This window comes from Crocodylus porosus, unplaced genomic scaffold, assembly GCF_001723895.1.
Source record: "Crocodylus porosus isolate Cpor-Errol unplaced genomic scaffold, CroPor_comp1, whole genome shotgun sequence".
NCBI lineage: Eukaryota > Metazoa > Chordata > Crocodylia > Crocodylidae > Crocodylus > Crocodylus porosus.
The window spans coordinates 5,240,710-5,258,387 of NW_017728913.1; the positions used below are offsets into that span (position 1 = coordinate 5,240,710).

Genomic DNA, 17,678 nt, shown 5'->3' on the forward strand with positions numbered 1-17,678 from the left:
AAAAAAAAAAAAAAATCAACTTACATGTAGAGAGCAGCGTATTGACTTGTATAAAACAATAATGCTTTTTAGAAACTGCTCGTGTTAAAGGTCTGTATAACAATATACATGCATGGAAACTGGAGTTCTGAATGTAGATTGGCACACATTAAATTTTGAGCGTTCCAGCTGGGTTGCAGATACTTTCAGATAGGCTTGATGCAATGTTTTTAGAAGAATGGCATGTAAATGTTTAGTTTGGACCAGTGCATGCAAGTTAGTCAGATTCCCATTAAAAATCAAGGTACACACATTGAATAGACATGGTGATTGGAACAAGCAATTGAAAAAAGTGCTGGGTTCTCCATTTCTCAGTGTTGCTATGACAAGACTCCAGAAGATGCTTTAATTCAACAAAAGTTGTTGGGCTTAATTCAGGGATACCTGACTAACTTTTCTAACCTGTGTCATACAGGAGCTCAATCTGGTGGTTCTAATAGTACACTTCTGACTTCTACTACATGTAAAATCTGAGATTAAAAATTTGTACATTTAATTTTTGGTAGGAATTTTAAGCTAAGTTGTATACAAGCTTTGTCCTTTATACAAATAAGTGCAGTTTTGAGTGGTCATGTTAACAGGGTTTCTGCAAGGGCTTTGACCTGAAAAGCATAAATTAACAAATGAATATGGAAACCCTCTTAAAATTCACTTAAATTTGAGCAATAATTTTATATAGCCATGCTTGAATGCAAGTGTCAGATTTACTGTGCTAAAGTAAACGGTGTGAGGCTTTTACTTGATTCTTTTCCTAGGATCGTGCACATAGAATTGGCCAGACAAAGACTGTTAGAGTGTTCAGGTTTATCACGGACAATACTGTGGAGGAAAGAATAGTTGAACGAGCAGAAATGAAGCTCCGGTTGGATTCTATTGTCATTCAACAGGGTGAGTATATTGAATCAGCTTTTCTTCTCATGCACTTTATTTTTCTTCTTTGCCTCCCTCTTTTTTCATTAACTTGTAATGAAAATTACAATTAGTTGATGGTTGGATGTTTTATTTATTTATTTCCTTTTGACTTCAGCGGTGCCAATAAGTTACACCCTCTCTCTTCAGATAATGGAGTGGATGGTGTTTTTTCATTTTCTGAAATGAAGTGGGTTTTCGATATAATTGAATTTCTCATTGCATCACTGTGGAGGGCCCTCAACTCCCTAAAAATTACAATAAACAGAAGAAGATTGGTTGGCAAGGGCAATTTAAGCCTTCTGTTTCTTTATGGGCATGTCTATGTGAGATGCATTAATGCACATTAGCTTAATTTATTGGTCATTAAGGGCATGTATCTGTATGTGCAAGCTCTTAATACACATTAAAAATGGCGAATTTAGGCTAATCAGGCCTAAATTTGGTAGTTGCATTTGCAGGTATCAAATTTAGGCACGATTAGTTAGAGCACATTAACACATGTATTAGACACAACCTGGCACTAATTTCAGTGCCAGGTCTGCCCAGCCACTAGGGGTACATGGCAGGGCTACAGGTACTTGGCACTACTAACTTTAATGCCAAGCCCTGCACATGTAGGCATCTGTCAAAAATCACTTAATGTGCATTAAATTTAGTGCTTAAATGCATGCGCAGATGCACCCTATGAGCAGTTCTAGAGTAGTGAAATATAGATGACTGAGCAAGGAAAAATGTGATAACGTAATTGCTTTGATTTAACTTGAAATTGGCTAACTTAAAAAAAATACTGTTGTCACATTCACGTGATGATTTTCACTTAAAACTAGAGCCCAGGAACAAAAAGCTAGGTGAAATGTTGTGTCCACTGGTGTACACCATATAGGCTTTTGTTTATTATTATGAGGGAAGGAAAGTGAAAGAAATATTTATTTAAAAACAATGGAAATTGTTCCTATGACTGAATTCTGCGTATACAAAAATTATTAAGCATAGAAGTATGGAGGAGTTAGCAAGCAGTCTTTTCATTTTTGATATTTCCAAATCATTATGCAGATCATTGGTGTGAAGTCATGCTTTGTCTCAAACTAATGTAAACTCTTCAGTAAATTATTGTCTCTCTCTTGCTTTTTTTTTTTTTAGGAAGACTGGTGGATCAGAACCTGAATAAACTAGGGAAAGATGAAATGTTGCAGATGATTAGACATGGAGCCACACATGTGTTTGCCTCAAAGGAGAGTGAGATTACTGATGAAGATATTGATCATATTCTGGAAAGAGGTGCAAAGAAGGTGAGGTGTAGTTTAAAGAAACTGGAGATGTTCAAATTATCGTCATAGATTAAGGTTACAAATATAATCAAAACTATTTCAAGCTCAAACTTAAATATTATATCAGGAGCATAGCTTATGACAGACGATATCTACTAGTAAAAACCTTAAGAATCTCATCCTGAATTTTTAGTATGCATCTATAAACTAATTTTTAAATTTTTTTTTAAATCTCTGATTACTTTTTCAGACTGCAGAAATGAATGAAAAACTTTCAAATATGGGTGAAAGTTCACTGAGAAATTTTACTATGGATACAGAGTCCAGTGTATACAATTTTGAAGGAGAAGATTACAGAGAGAAGCAAAAGGTAACATCTACATCTTTCTTGGACAAAGTCCTGCTTTTTGGTAGTTGAACCATAACTCGTTTGCTGCTTGCTGTTGGCTTGAACACATGAGGCATAATATCAAGATGAGCTTAAAAGTTAAATGTATAGAGAGCAATTATTAAAGGTACTGTGAAATTGTGTAAAATGCTGTATGTCTCATTTATTTTGTTATATTATAGATGGCATTCACAGAGTGGATTGAGCCACCCAAACGAGAAAGAAAAGCCAACTATGCTGTTGATGCTTACTTCAGAGAAGCTCTTCGTGTCAGTGAGCCAAAAGCGCCAAAGGTGAATTGGCAAATAATTAATATATGGGTAACAGATGGAAGTTCAGGGAAACCAAACTTAACTTCATAAAAATTCCCACTTATGAAAATGAATATTATGAATTAAGTGAACATTAAAGATACAAACTGTGGGATGGCCTGCTTAGCATAGAAATTGGAGTGAGAAGAGAAACGAGGCTTTTTAATTTTGAAAGCTCTAAACAAGATAAAATAATTTTATTTAAAACAAGACATTCTGAATACATGAGCACTGCACTTTAAGTGACTGAGTTTTTTGTAAGCTTTTTGGTCAATTCTTCAGCCTTCCAGGAGTCTTGTTATTTAATTACTGAATTTGTAGGACATAACTTACTAGAAATGAAAGCAGTAAAACAGAGTGCTTCTATCATTGTTGTACAGTAGTTTTCATCATGCACTGTTTTCAAGTGATGTATGCTGGTATATACCTGCTGTGACTTGTTGGTAAGGCTGTTATCATGCTCTCCTGTAACCAAACCTCTAGTTTCTGGGAAGGTCTGAAAATGAACATTGTTCTGGATGTAAGATGCTTTCTGAAATAAATGCAATTAAAGGTAAGAGGTAACATACTGTGTCAAAAGTAAAATCTGTCTCTCTCTCCTAGGCTCCACGACCTCCAAAGCAGCCTAATGTTCAAGACTTCCAGTTCTTTCCACCACGTTTGTTTGAACTACTGGAAAAAGAGATTCTGTATTACAGAAAAACAATTGGGTACAAGGTAATAGATTTGCATAATAATTAACTTAGTTCTCTTCTAACATAACATTGACAATGGCAGTTAAAGGGGGTGACAGTGTATGCTACTGCATTGTTCAGTTAATTCAAGTGGTGTAAAATTACTTTGTTGGAAAGTAAATTAGAATCATTATCTGAGGAATTTTGGGGTCTGAAATGGAATTTTATCAGACTTTACGTAATCTAAAACTTTTCAGGTACCTCGTAATCCTGACCTGCCAAATGCAGCCCAAGCACAAAAGGAAGAACAGCTTAAAATTGATGAAGCTGAACCTCTTAATGATGAAGAATTAGAAGAAAAAGAGAAATTACTAACCCAGGTAAGGTCACTCCTTCAAGAGGATCTCCAATTAACCTCACTTTTTTTCTAGTTTAGTATAATCATGCAGGAACAGCATTCAGGTGCTCTAGGGTCTGAGATCAGAGTTGGATCCCTGTGTCCCCATTAATTTAATATGTGATTTCCCAGACTAGGTATAGTCTGATTCCTTTGAGCAAATAGGTGTCCCACAATAGAAAGTGATGCATGACGCAGCAATGTAATTCTGCTTGCATTTTCGTGAATTAATTGCACTAGATTCTAATAAGTTACTCTAGGACAGCATCTTGCTTGTACTGGTGTAAACACGTAGGGCATTTGTACACATGCTTGCGCCCCAACACTGGGTGGTTTTAAAAGCACCTGGCGCTGCATCGCATGCATTTATATAAACAACAAAATATGCATCAGCGCTGAGAAAATGGTGACAGTTAGCTTTTGAACTAAAACACATTGAAGGTGTGTTAATTCAAAAGCTGAGTGCATCAGCTCGTGTGCAGAGCACACTCGATTAATCAAGTCTGCTCCAATGCACTGGAGAGCCAGGCAAATGCATGTGTATAAATGCTCATAGTTTCCCCCATCTGTTTAATCAGGTAAGCTGTGAAATGATGTGGCTGACTGAATATTTTTATATGAAAAACAAGAGCCAAATGACAGAAGAAGATTTTTAGTTACTCATCTGCTTTAATAATATCTTTACCCAAGTGAAATGGATCCATCTTAGGGGGATCAGGGTATTATTAAATATCTAGCTGTTTCTAGTTTAGTTCCTGGTTCACACGAGTCCACATCGAGTGTCATTACTGTGGATGTTATCTAGCAGCAGTTTAAAGTATGAACTGCAGGAAAGATGCAACAAGGATGTTCCTGGAGAAAAGCAAGTATTCCCATTGAATGATTTTTAATGGGTGTCTGATGTTCTTTCTCTTGATGAACATGTGAAGGCATTAGAATATCAGCTTCTGAAAGATGGAGTTGATTCTCCTCTAGGAATGGCCTTTGTAAGAAGAAATAGTGGAAGATTAAGGAAGAGTGGGTGTTTGTGATTTAATTAAGGCCTTCAAACTAAACGGAAGAAAGAATAGGATGTGAAACTGAGGAAGAGGGTGTAAGCGAAATTGGGTAAATAAGTACACTTTTAGCATAAACCAATTTACTGGCAAAATGCAGTGGCTAGGTTTTTGTTGTTGTGGTTATGGTTTATGACAATGGGGGCTTTTCAGGGTGTTGTGTTAATAATTTAATTAAAATTAATGTTTTGGTTTTTGTTTGTTTGTTTTTAATGAGCAAAATCTAAAACAGTCAACTGAAAGACTTTTGCGTTGTGTACTTCTAATTGCTTTAAAGGGATTTACCAACTGGAATAAAAGAGATTTTAACCAGTTCATCAAAGCAAATGAAAAATGGGGCCGTGATGATATTGAAAATATAGCTCGGGAAGTAGAAGGGAAAACACCAGAAGAAGTAATTGAGTATTCAGGTAATATTTTTCTATTTTTAAATGAGTTATTGCATGAATGTATAACTAATTGGTAGTGGATTGTTCCTGGTGTATTTATTTTCCCAGTGTGAAAGTGTAGACATTTTTCATGGTGGTAGTGGGAATGTATCTTTATTTTCTGAGAAGTTCACGTATAACTTCTTGAAAAATTCAGGCTGGGAGCATATATCTGACTTGGGAATAGAACATGTATTTAGATACAAATAGATCCTCTGTAGTTATCGGTGCGGTAAGATGTCCATCAACATAGCTATTCCAGTCCGTTTTCTTTTACAATCAACTGAGTTTTCAGATTCAACTCTTAACTTTTCATAAGACAGTTTTTTTTCTATTTAAAAAACAAAAAAGCCCTTACTTTTGCTGAAGGAAAAGGTAAGTATGCCATTTGAAATTTAGTTATGGTTCTTTTTTTTCCTTCCTTCTAAGTAAACAGCAGGCCTCCCAACATTTTTACATGCTAGTTTTAGAACATCACTGGGAGAGGGGCTTTTTGTATATGTTGCAATTGATGGTAACGTAATTCTACTTTATTCTTTAACTTAACTGCTTAACATTTTTAAAAAGGCAAATAGCAGTGCTAGAGTCAAATCAGCTACTACCTTCTTCTGAGACTTGAAGTGGCATTTCCCACTGTAATATCTGCAGGCTTCTGGAGTCAGAGTTTAAGAGCTGTTTATGGATAAACACTAGGCACTCATGAAAATCCTACTAGCTGCCTGTCTGCATATTAGGTAGCTTGGTACCTTTTGAAAAACTAGCCCATGTCTCTTTGCCTACAAGCTGACATTACATATGTTTTGGGATAAGCCACTTTATCCCAGGACAGAGTGCAGTCCATCAGACATTGTTCATTTCTGTTGTCTGGGGGGGTGGTAAATCCTAAAAAAGGTAAATGCCATAAGAAGTATTGACAGTTTATACTGGGATATGACAAAGTATCTGAATGGTTGTCCCAGGTTTAAATTGTGGAATCAGTGACAGAAAAGCAGCAGTGAATTAAGCCACTCACTTTAAACTCTGATTAGAAGGGTGATATGTATACACTTGAGTCCTGGGGCAAATAAGCAGTATCCAGGGACTGCTGTTCTTCCTCTATCCTGCTCCACAGGTGGAGGGATGGAGGAAAGACTGGGGAGTTTGGTTGCAAAAAAAAAAAAAGGAAGATAGTAATATAGCAATACTGTTTCAACAAAAAATCACCAGCTTGATTTGGTAATGTAGTTCTCAGCACTAGTGCCATGGTGATTTGCTATTATACGTTTGGGATTTATGTATGTAAGTAAAGGAAAAGGAAGTGAGCAATATTTTAACAATTTATGATGAAAACCTTACTATAACTCCACTAGTTCCAATTTGCCAAGTGTATGAGAAGAGGCTAACAAGTGACTTCTGGTTTTTAGCTGTGTTCTGGGAAAGATGCAATGAACTCCAGGATATAGAAAAGATCATGGCTCAGATTGAAAGGGGTGAAGCCAGAATTCAGAGGCGGATTAGTATAAAGAAGGCACTTGACACAAAGGTATTTGTCCTTTTTTTTTCCTTTTAATTTCTTCTTTAAGGCTAAATGGACCTAGCTTACCTACCTTTGTAGGGATGTGATCTCTGCCAAGCTTAAATCACTCTTTTGGGGTCCTGGGAAAAGGGTGGAGTTGCTTTTTTTTCTCAGTCATTATTCAAGGGTCATCATTTCTTTCCATACTGTGGAAAAGTATTTGCAAGCTTGATAACTGCTCCACTGATCTGCTGATTTCTTCCTGTTTCGTTCCTGTGGATGATACCCACATGCTGCCCAACTATTTATAAATGACTTAATCTACTGCTAGTTGACGCCTCTCTTGTAGTTTGGCAACATGAATTATTCAGCCTGTGAAATTCTTAACAGCCTACTATGCTCTTTGGAGCTGGGAGAATCAGAAATGAAATGGTGTCATTCTTTCAGGTATAGGGCCAAAATTATACTATCCAGAGTGTGGTGTCACAGTATTATTAAGTTATAGTACTGTCACCTATTGGGTACAGCATGGGATAGAAGATCATTGGCATAAGAATATACACACCTCCAATTCATTAGTATAGAGGAATTACCAAAGACTTTATGAATTTGACAGTATACTGCACTGGAATTGTGACAGTGTTCTAACAATAAGAAATACTTACCTTCCACACCTTGTCTTTCTATAGAGCTCTACTGCCAAGTATTTGATTGACTGTTTTGTGGGTATGATACTGCTGTTAGGGTGCAAAAATCTGTATTGGATCACTGATTGCCTTAACAAACATGTCTGGATCAGCTGTCTATGTCCCTGTTCAGATATTAAAACTAGTAATTTCAGTACTAGATTGTGTCCCTTGGACAAGAGTGATTTGCACGTTTTTATTTTTATTGTTTCTCAGCACTGGCTCAGATTTATTTAAGAAACTTAGGTTGAAAGCAAAGCACGTTGCCTGCCAACACAGGTGTCCAGGTCATAAATGGTAAGATGGAAAGTGTCCATGGGAACATCTTACAAAATGCAAACCACAAATGACTCCATAGCCCCTTATAACAATCTAATATCTACAGTACACAAGCACAAACTACAGCGTGGCAGAGGAAAAGAATGGGAGGAACTTGCTTCCAAAATATTTTTTAAATCGTCTCTATGGCTGGTGCATGTGAACTATATAATTTGATATAAAAAAAATTGTGTATCTAATTATTTCATACCTTTGCTCAAATATTTTTCTTCCTCTTAGATTGGCAGATACAAGGCACCTTTCCACCAGCTAAGGATATCATACGGGACTAATAAAGGGAAGAATTACACAGAAGAAGAAGATCGCTTCTTGATCTGTATGCTTCACAAGTTAGGATTTGACAAAGAAAATGTTTATGATGAATTGAGACAATGTATTCGAAACTCTCCCCAGTTCAGATTTGACTGGTTCCTCAAGTCCAGAACTGCAATGGTATGAGCTGATTTGGATCTATTTAATTCCTGGATGAATCAGAAATTCTCATCTGCATACTGTTTTGTTCCTGGATATTTTTAAGAACTATCTGTACAAATGCTACTGAGGATGAAGTGGTTTCATAGCAGGTTCTGAGGCAAGGATTTTTGTGGGTGATACCTTTTATTGAACCAACTATATGGTTGGGGTAAAGTTCAAGTGCAAGACATTCTTCTTAGCAGGTTGACACTTAAATTTTTTTTTAATGTTTTAAGTTCTGATGGGAATGTAAGGCATGTAGGCAGTTGAAGGGGTATGATAAATTCATTTGTCCCATGGTTGCACTGCTCATCAATATGCAGATACAAGGTGCATGTGTGCATACTGGGGGGGGGTGTATTTTCATGCAGTTTCAACATTTAAAAATTTATGCGTTTGTCAGTTTTATGCTTTTTGTCTACTATATGGAATTCTTGCAAAAATCTTACTAAGCATAAGACCATTTGGAGTTTCGAGCTCAGAAAATAGTTACTGCACACTTGTGACTGTATAGTTACAGCAGTTCATATAGGGCTGATTAATTATAGATGCAATTTGCGTCATAGGAACTTGCTTTTTATAGCCCTAAATTGAAAACTGGCATTAGGGTTTAATTTTTAAACCCAGCTAATAGGAATAATTTAGGAATTAATTAAGCTTTTTAGACCATGGTGAAACTTTATTTTGTGGGTTTCACTCAAAACTTATTACTTTTTGTCTTAATGAGGTGAGATTTAATATTAATTTCTAAACTTTTGTATTTAATCATTCTACAATGTAATAATTTGTCATAAGCAGTAATTATAGCAGCCCTAAGTTTATGAACTTTTAAAAATAAACCTTTAAGAAACCCCACAGGCTCCAAGTAATGTAAAGTCTTGTTTGGAGATGGGTATGCTGTTGATTTTTTTTGAATAATCAAGTTAATGTGTTGTGTATAATCAGGAGCTGCAAAGGCGATGCAATACCTTAATCACTTTGATTGAAAGAGAAAACATGGAACTGGAAGAAAAGGAGAAGGCAGAGAAGAAGAAACGTGGACCAAAACCCTCTTCGGTGAGGTTTTTTCCAAACGTTAGCATCCTAAATGTCTTTTCAGCTGGTTTGATAACCTACACAGGCTACATCTCTGCTGTTCTAATACGTTAGTGGGTGCTGTGTTGGCCATCTGAGAAGTGCTACCTAAAACATCGTTCTGTGTCCCATGTGCTTCTGTGTTACACTTATTAATTTTCCAGTTTAACTGTAGTTTTCAAAATCAAGTGCTTAACTGCAGCTTTCAGAGCCTATCTTGTAGGAAACTAAATCAGAGTTGTTTAGCTTTTGGAAGCCTAATTTTAGGCACTTGGGCCCAAAATTTTCAGCCTTTTTGCTTAAAACATGAGTAGCAACAGATCCCGCTCTGGACTTTGCCTCATGAATCAATATAGCTATCTGGTGAACAGACTGAGGCCCCATTTCTGTGGGTATATTTATTCATAAATGCAAATATTATATTGGTGTCCTTTGCTTGTTAATCATGTTTGCATTGTTACCAAATTAATTTAGTAAGCCATCTGTATGCATTTAGGGTCCAGGTGTGTTTTTCTTATGCAAAAAACCTGCTAAAGCTCTTATCAGCAGACATCTAGCATAATTGGACAACCATATGGTTTAACTAAATTTGACTAACACATTAATGTTATTGGTAAATTCAGGGTGCAGTTTAACAGAACATTGATGCACCCCAACTATGAGCTGCCTTCTCCACCTGGCAGTTTAATGATGGCGTAACATAATATTGCGCATGGTCAAAGGAGAAGCACTTATGGAATGGGATTTTTTTCTCTCTCATAACCTAATACAACATTCAACACTAGTTTCAAAGTTCCAACCCATAAAATATGTATGTGTTGTATATGTGCATATGTATGTATCTAGATATAGATGTAAAGGAAAGTGGCTTTACAGAACTCAGGTTTGTTTCTCTTCGTATCTTCTGCTTCCCATTCACACTTTCTCCCTCCAGTGAAAACAGCGTATTAACTTGTCAAACCCAATTCACTGGCAGTATGGGTAGGATGGGCACGGTACCTGCTATATTTAATTTCCTGCATCTCCTAGAAGGAAGTGACAGAATACAGGATGGATGTAACAGATGAATAACTGATGTACAATGACTATCAATTTTGGGTGCCTTAGATAATCTAAATCCCAGTAAACTTTTTACACTGATTTTCTAAAATCCAGAAATGGTGGTTGTTTGTTGCAAGTAATTGACAGAACATTTACACACTTCTTCATAAGAAACATTTGGGTGTGTTTTAATTTGAGCAGAGTGTTTGAACAGGATTGTATTTTAAATGTGAACTACAATTCAGGCTGGCACAGGCATGTTTTGAAAGACAAGGGTTGATTATTATTAGTTTTGAACTCCTGTTCTAGCCAGTTAATCTGAACCCATTTAAAAATATTGTTTAAATATTGGGATCTCATAATCTGTTTTAATCTCCCATGTTAAGAGGATATTAATTCTTTACAAAAAAATTACTAATTTTTATATAAAAATTGTCTTTCAGGGACAGAAGCGTAAAATGGATGGTACTCCTGATGGTCGTGGAAGGAAAAAGAAGCTAAAGCTGTGAATGCTGAATTTTTATAATCACTAAATTTAAAAAGTAGTTCTTTAATTTACGGGTCTTCATAAGATGTACTGTACAATGCTCAACTATTATGTCATTAAAGGACATCGGGTTCATCTGTTTACTGAACTAGAAACATAGTACTTATTGTAGTTTCACTTTTTTAAATGCAACAGCTGTGCTGAATTTTTTTTACCATTAACACTTGAAGTAATAAAATAGGCTTCATTTATTAATATAAGGCTTAGACTTTTTTTTTTAAACAGCTGGAGTATGTTTGAATGCTTGAGAATCCTGTAATTTACACGCTGTTTACATTGTAATAAGAGGGCTTCCAGGCCATGTTTCTCCCCAACTTGTTCTAGTTCCTATAAGCATATTTTGCAGTCAGGACTGCTTGGAGAATATTAGGATGTTTTTTGGGTATATTCTGTGTGGTGTCCTTTTTAGACTGGGTTGTTTTTGCCTTGTTCCTAGGCTTCTTGACCTTCTTCCTACCTACAGGCCATCATTTAAATGCTACTATTTTGTGGATTAGAGTATAAGAGTGATTCCAGTAAGCCAGAGGACTTTTGAGTGGATTGATAAAATGGATCATTGCAAATGTAACTATAGTTAGTGCTTGATTCAAGTATCAGCAGTTAAACAAATTTCTTTAGCTTATAGGTCTCATCCTACAGAAAAAGAACTTAAGGTTAATTGCTTATAACCTGCACCTCCCCTACCCCCCCAGTCAGCTGGGGAAAATTTGGAGTATGCATTATGCGCAGGGAAAAGGGATTCCTACAGGTCTAGAAATTAGGGGGTGGGGAAGAAGAGATGAAAGCCAACTGCTGTGGCTCTAGGAGCTGCTATTATTGCTCCCTCCCTCTCTTGCCCCACCACCAGATCTTCTGTCCTGTGGGGTTCCCATCCCCAGCTGTGCATTAGATCAGGCCAACACAGCCATGGTCTCTGGCTCCAGAGCCAGGGTGCAGTCCCAGGCGGGTGCACTGCCCAGCATCTGGCGCACTGGCTCAGCCCATGGGCCCCCTCTATCATGTGGGGCTGGCAGCAAGCTTGGCTCCCTTGCTGCTACCACTTACTTCAATCAAAGATCATTTTGGGGGGTTTCTTCAGGCTTCCCTTCAAAATCCAGGTGCATGAGATATGCAAGAAAATATGGGCACATTTCTGTGTGCTCTTTGTCACTGAAATAAATGCTGTCAGTCATGCAGAGTTGGGGCATTGTAAATGTTATTAGCACCTGTTAGGACTGCCCTGTGACTTCTGTGTTAGACTGAGTTCAAGTATTTGGGGGTAAGCCCCTCTGCTCAACTGCAGAGTAAACCCTAAGCACTAGAATTGTGATGGGACAAAGCTGCCCTATTGCAAGCTCACTCAGTCTCTTTACATGAACTATCTCAGGCATTTCCCAAAGAGTGAGATTTAGCGTGTTTCCTGAAGGAGCTGCAAATTAACAACACAAACTGGAACATCTGTTTGAATGAGGCATCATTGCACTATACACTGGTCTTTCATCATGCATTAAATTCACCTTTTTTAAATCTCTTTAGTGCCCTGTAAAGGCAACTGAGTGTAGCCTAAGACTTGAACAAACAAAACAGAGCATTGTATAAGGTCTCTACAAAAGGAGTTATTACACTATATCCTAGCAATTGTACAGTAGGACAACACTTACTGGGTTCATACAAGCATGGTCTGTGCCCTTTGTATATAACTTGCCTCCAGCTGACTATCAATGGGTTAACTATGCTTTAACTGGGGAGCATACTTTTATAATACTCATTGTTCACATAACACAAATCCTTTTGCCTGTTTTTAGAAAGTTGATGCAAGACTAGTATCAAATCTGTAACAGCAGTCGAAATAGCTCTCAGAATGCTATAGCACCTTGTTAGCCATATAAGAAAAGGTACATCTGAAAGCCATTTTTAAGTACAATTATGGTTTAAATGGTCTCCTGAGCCAGGTACTACAGCAGTTACTGATCTTACTGATTTGTAAAGCCAATTATCTTCCCCAAGCCTTAAAATTGATTTGCCTGCAGTGAAAATTGCTGGAAATAGAATTCACGCAGGATTAATACAGGCTTACATTTAGCAACAGAATTGAGTGAATAATTTATTTGACACTTTTCTGAACAGTCCATTAGCATACTGCAAAAAAGCTTGTCTATGTGGTTTCCTCACATAATTTGTAAACTATTCAATATTTATAAACAGCTTGAAAAAATTCATAGAATAGTTGAGCAGTGACTAGAAACAGGTTGCTGCCTCTTGTTTTTACCATTAGAATACAAGCTCATAATGGAGATCTCCAAGGGAAGCAGATTAAAGAACTTTTCTGCGTTCTAGAGGACACCAGTATTATTTTCTATTGCCATAGTGAAGTTTAGGTTGTGGCCTTTTCTGGCTTATTTAACTGCCTCTGTGTCAAGGCTCTAACAATGGTGGGGTTCTGTCCTTCCCTGCCACTGCCTCCCACGTAGTTTCCACAAGCGACATATTTTGATGACATGAGTGACCTGTATCTACCCAGGGGTTTAAAATCTTGTTGTTGAGTGAAGTTTGTTTGCAGAAAGTGAACACCATCTGTAATGGCACAACCCCAGGACCCTCACCAGGGAGCTGTCTGAAGAAACAAGTGATCCACTGACCCATTAACTACAACAAAGAAAGGATGCCCTGAAATAGAGAATCGTCATGAAGCAATTTGTGTGGTGAGTACCCAGCTTTATCAGTTGTCATTGGCATATGGGATTTCGCTGTCAAGTATGGGCTTGCCTATGCTGGGGCGGGTTCCCAATATATCTACTTCAGGCCTATACACACTGCTATCTTGAGTATAAGCCCCATTCCCAGTTGCATCTTGAACCTCTCCTTTCCCCAATGTGTTTGGAGCTTACCTGCATGGTGAATGCCATGCTCTTGGCCAGTAGTGGTCCTGCAACTCCCTGTTCCTGTCTTTGGATTTTCTGCAGTTCTTAGATGGGCTTTGCCAAAGGAATCTTGAGGGTGCATCACTGCTCGATTGTTGAGCATGGCACGATTTGGGGATAGGTCTGGCAGTCGGGAGCTGAGTCCAATTAAGAACTCTCTCAAGAGCCACCCTAATCTGTGTCAGCATGCCTTCAGTCACTGTTTTTCAATGGAGTCAGTGTAGGCTTCTAATCCCTAGTCCAGCGGTTCTCAAACTTGGACAGATTGCGCACCACCCATTTAAAACAATACAAACTTAAGTACCACCAGCACATTTTTGTCGTATAAAGTAATTATAATAAGTTTGTTTACGTGTACCACTGACAGGCTGTCTGCATGGCACTGGTGGTACATGTACCAGATCGGAAACTATGGCCTATTCATTATGTACACACAGAATAAAATTATTGTAGTTAATTGTAGCATATCAGAACCTAGTCATTCTGATCTGAGTCTTAGGGGAAGATCTGTGCTTGCTGGGCACTGATGTCTCCTGTTAGAAACTGACCAATGAACCTGCTTCATTCCAAAGGAGTGAAAATCCAGTATTTCTTAGTTCCCATCTTACAAAAACTATGACATCTACATACTGTACAAGTAACTAAAACTAACATCCCTTTGAAGAGCACCGGGCTTCTGTTGTGGGTATAAGGCACATTTTTAGCTGCACAATCTGGTTCTTGAAAGCTTTTTCTTTTTTTTTCCTCTTCTTTTTTGTTTTGAAAAAAGAAAATGGCAGTTTAAACAAGTGCCAACTCATTCTGGAAAACAGTTTTGACCTCTATAAGCAAGTCACTCACACTTGAACCTAACACACACCCCCTCATGCACACACACCTTCTTGGCTATGTTCAGAAGCAAGTAACAAGACTAACAGCAAAACCAAAGCAGCCAGTTCTGTGTCTGTGCAAAGGAGTTGGCCAGGGCTAAGTGTCTGTTTTCGTGATGAAATCGTATGATGCACTCTGAGAGCCCCTAGACTTCTGAGCTGTCGCTGCTGCTGTGTCCTGTGGTCACAGTTTCATTGCTGCTGGAGTAGGTAATGGATGGCTTTCTTTTTCCAGCAGAGGGCTGTCTCTCTCGCTTTAACAAAAACACTATAAAGATCACAGTGGAGATCAGAAGCAGCAATCCAGCTGCTCCTCCAGCAACAGGCACAATATTGTTTTCAGAGTCTTCACTGGTGATTTCCAGTACCGGCCTCTGATAATGCCCACCTGCTGGGAACAAATCTTTCTGGTTGATGATGATTTTGTTGGAACGGTCAAGTGCTATATGCTGAATATTTGTGCCCCTGTTTTTATCTGCTCCAATGTCTTGGGACAGGCCAGGGGCAATTGGGTTAGCTCTCCGACTACGCTTCGAAGTCATGAGGCTGTTTTCGCTGTTACCAGGGGACAACACATGGTGGTATTCTAGGCTTCTCTTGCCAATTGCTCTGTTTGCATTCGCTCTTGACCGAACCATGTAAATAGTATGAATGTACCATTCTCGGCCTGCTGCCACCTTAAAAAAAAAATCCTTCAATTATAAATCAAAAGCACAAGGACACTGAACAAATTCCAGAAGCATAAAGTAAATAATTCCTATGGTAACAAGAAACTAAAGCAGGGCTCCTGATGACAATCCCCAGGCAATTATTTTGATCGGAGGGCCACTTACTGAGTTTTGGCAAGCCATTGAGGGCTGTATGACAGACAGCCAGGGGCAGATAAATATTAATTTTCTAAATTTTTTTTTTAGGGGCCCCACGGGCTGGATAGAATGGCCTGGTGGGCCACATCTTGCCCACCCCTGCTCTAGTTACTTAGCTGTTTCTATCTGAGATGCGATAAGATAATGTTGTTCCCCAACTACAAGAAAAGTGAGGCTGCAACATAATTATTGGAGAATGTACCTGGAAAAGAGGAGCAGATGAGAGACTGAAACCATCAGAACCAGGCTGCTTTACTAAAGGAAGAGCATCTGTGTGGTCAATTGCCAATTTAGCTTGAAACTCCATGCTTCCAAAGGCTTTCGTCTGGGTCTCAGGCTGAGCCTTATCCTAGAAAAGTAAATGCGATGTTTCCAGATTACAGTAACTTAGATGTTAAAAACCTGCTAGAGGGGGAAAAAAAGAACAAAAACAATTTACATACCAGGATCTTGAATCTGTACAGGAGAGAAGGTGAGTCAGCCAGGCATCCATATTCTTTATTACCTGGACTGTACTTGGGCACGTACCCGTCAGCTCCAGTGCACAGAAACACCTTTTCAATGTTACAGATGAAAGAGTTTCCTAGATTCTGAACAGGATCCACCATCACTCGGCCATAGATTTCAGACCCTAATAAAGGAAATGCAACCCATGTGACCACCATAGGAAATAATTTGTTTTCAACTGGACGAACAAGAAATAGTTTATTTAAACAATAAAAATGCTGTATGATTATTACAGCTTTGTAGTTAAGCACTCAGCTCAGAGAATAACAGTGAAAGTAGCATCTGCTGATATGCATTAGTGGAACATAATGTCTTTATTACTGGCTTTGGTCCTTACTCATTTAGATAATAGTGTTGATCTTGTGGTTTTTACTATGCAGTCCTTCAGTAACAATATCCTTTTTCCCTTTCTTACTGGGGTGTAACCCACATTCACATAGAAGGGGTATCCAACCGGATAGCTGTTACAGTCAAGTAATATGAAAAACTGATTCAACAGAGTGGTTTGGTTTCAAACTTAGGGCACAAGTAAGAAAAAGACTGTTTGGTTCAGTGTTGGCTTATCTGATTTCCCCTAGAGTGCCAAACGTGAGTGTGTAACACTGGGTGCAAATCAAGGTGACAACGGCTATCACTGGGTTGCAATCCTAGAGTTACATCAGTGAGCACTGCAGTGCCTGACTTCTGGGTAACTATGCTATGGCAAAGTAAATAGGCTCCTAAGAATAGTATTCATGCTAAGCAGGGATCTCCATAAGTTAGCCAATAGGAAACACTGAGGAAAATGTGAGGAAACAGTGCCTCAAATGCAGCCACTCTCTGGAACTCAAATAAGTACTCAGAGTATTATGTGGACAGCAATGGAGTACAGGCTATTTTTACCTTCGGTAAAAGCCACATCAGTTCCTTCTCCAAATCCAGTGGAACCATCAGATATCCAGAGGTCCTTCTTGGAGAGCAAGAACATATGAGTATTGAGACTGAACTCAGCAGCTACTGGGTCACTGACCTGTGACAGAAATAATTAAAAATAATCATCACAAAGCTGCTTTGATATCTAGCTACAGCATTACAAACATCACTGATTTAGCGATATTCTGCTAATCGGGTAAATCACTGCACTTCCCAAATCCTAACATATAATGAATACAGGGAGTGCAGTATCAGACCTATTATATAGGAGATAAAACCACTAGCTGGATGAGTTCTGACACCAATCTTATGCATGAGATCATTGTGCTAAAAGGAGCAGATTGCATCTCCAACTTTCCTCACTCCATTAAAGAGGCAAACCAGCGTATTGACCTTCTTTCAATCAATGTTCAGAGTTTGTAAAATGTTATGTGAAATGGGATGTGGCCTGGGATACTAACATGTTCCCTTTCCCCAGGTATGAGCACGTGACCAGTTTCTCTGTGCTACCTGCAAA

At 38.2% G+C, this 17,678-nt stretch overlaps 2 protein-coding genes across 2 annotated transcripts in view; one reads left to right on the forward strand and one right to left on the reverse strand.

The window, feature by feature from the left end:
* The window catches only part of SMARCA5 (SWI/SNF related, matrix associated, actin dependent regulator of chromatin, subfamily a, member 5), a 41,547-nt gene extending 30,245 nt beyond the window's left edge, over window positions 1-11,302 (forward strand). Inside the window, exons 14-24 of the mRNA XM_019534414.1 lie at window positions 795-927; window positions 2,092-2,240; window positions 2,470-2,589; window positions 2,790-2,900; window positions 3,522-3,635; window positions 3,850-3,972; window positions 5,322-5,454; window positions 6,876-6,994; window positions 8,212-8,424; window positions 9,391-9,501; window positions 11,004-11,302. Coding sequence (XP_019389959.1) covers window positions 795-927; window positions 2,092-2,240; window positions 2,470-2,589; window positions 2,790-2,900; window positions 3,522-3,635; window positions 3,850-3,972; window positions 5,322-5,454; window positions 6,876-6,994; window positions 8,212-8,424; window positions 9,391-9,501; window positions 11,004-11,069 — 1,392 coding nt within the window. The 3' untranslated portion in view covers window positions 11,070-11,302. The remainder of the gene's footprint in view (window positions 1-794; window positions 928-2,091; window positions 2,241-2,469; window positions 2,590-2,789; window positions 2,901-3,521; window positions 3,636-3,849; window positions 3,973-5,321; window positions 5,455-6,875; window positions 6,995-8,211; window positions 8,425-9,390; window positions 9,502-11,003) is intronic.
* A 3,078-nt stretch (window positions 11,303-14,380) lies between these two features.
* FREM3 (FRAS1 related extracellular matrix 3) overlaps window positions 14,381-17,678 on the reverse strand; it is a 125,668-nt gene continuing 122,370 nt past the window's right edge. Inside the window, exons 21-24 of the mRNA XM_019534415.1 lie at window positions 17,132-17,258; window positions 16,186-16,373; window positions 15,945-16,091; window positions 14,381-15,553 (exon numbers count right to left, since the gene is read on the reverse strand). Coding sequence (XP_019389960.1) covers window positions 15,023-15,553; window positions 15,945-16,091; window positions 16,186-16,373; window positions 17,132-17,258 — 993 coding nt within the window. The 3' untranslated portion in view covers window positions 14,381-15,022. The remainder of the gene's footprint in view (window positions 15,554-15,944; window positions 16,092-16,185; window positions 16,374-17,131; window positions 17,259-17,678) is intronic.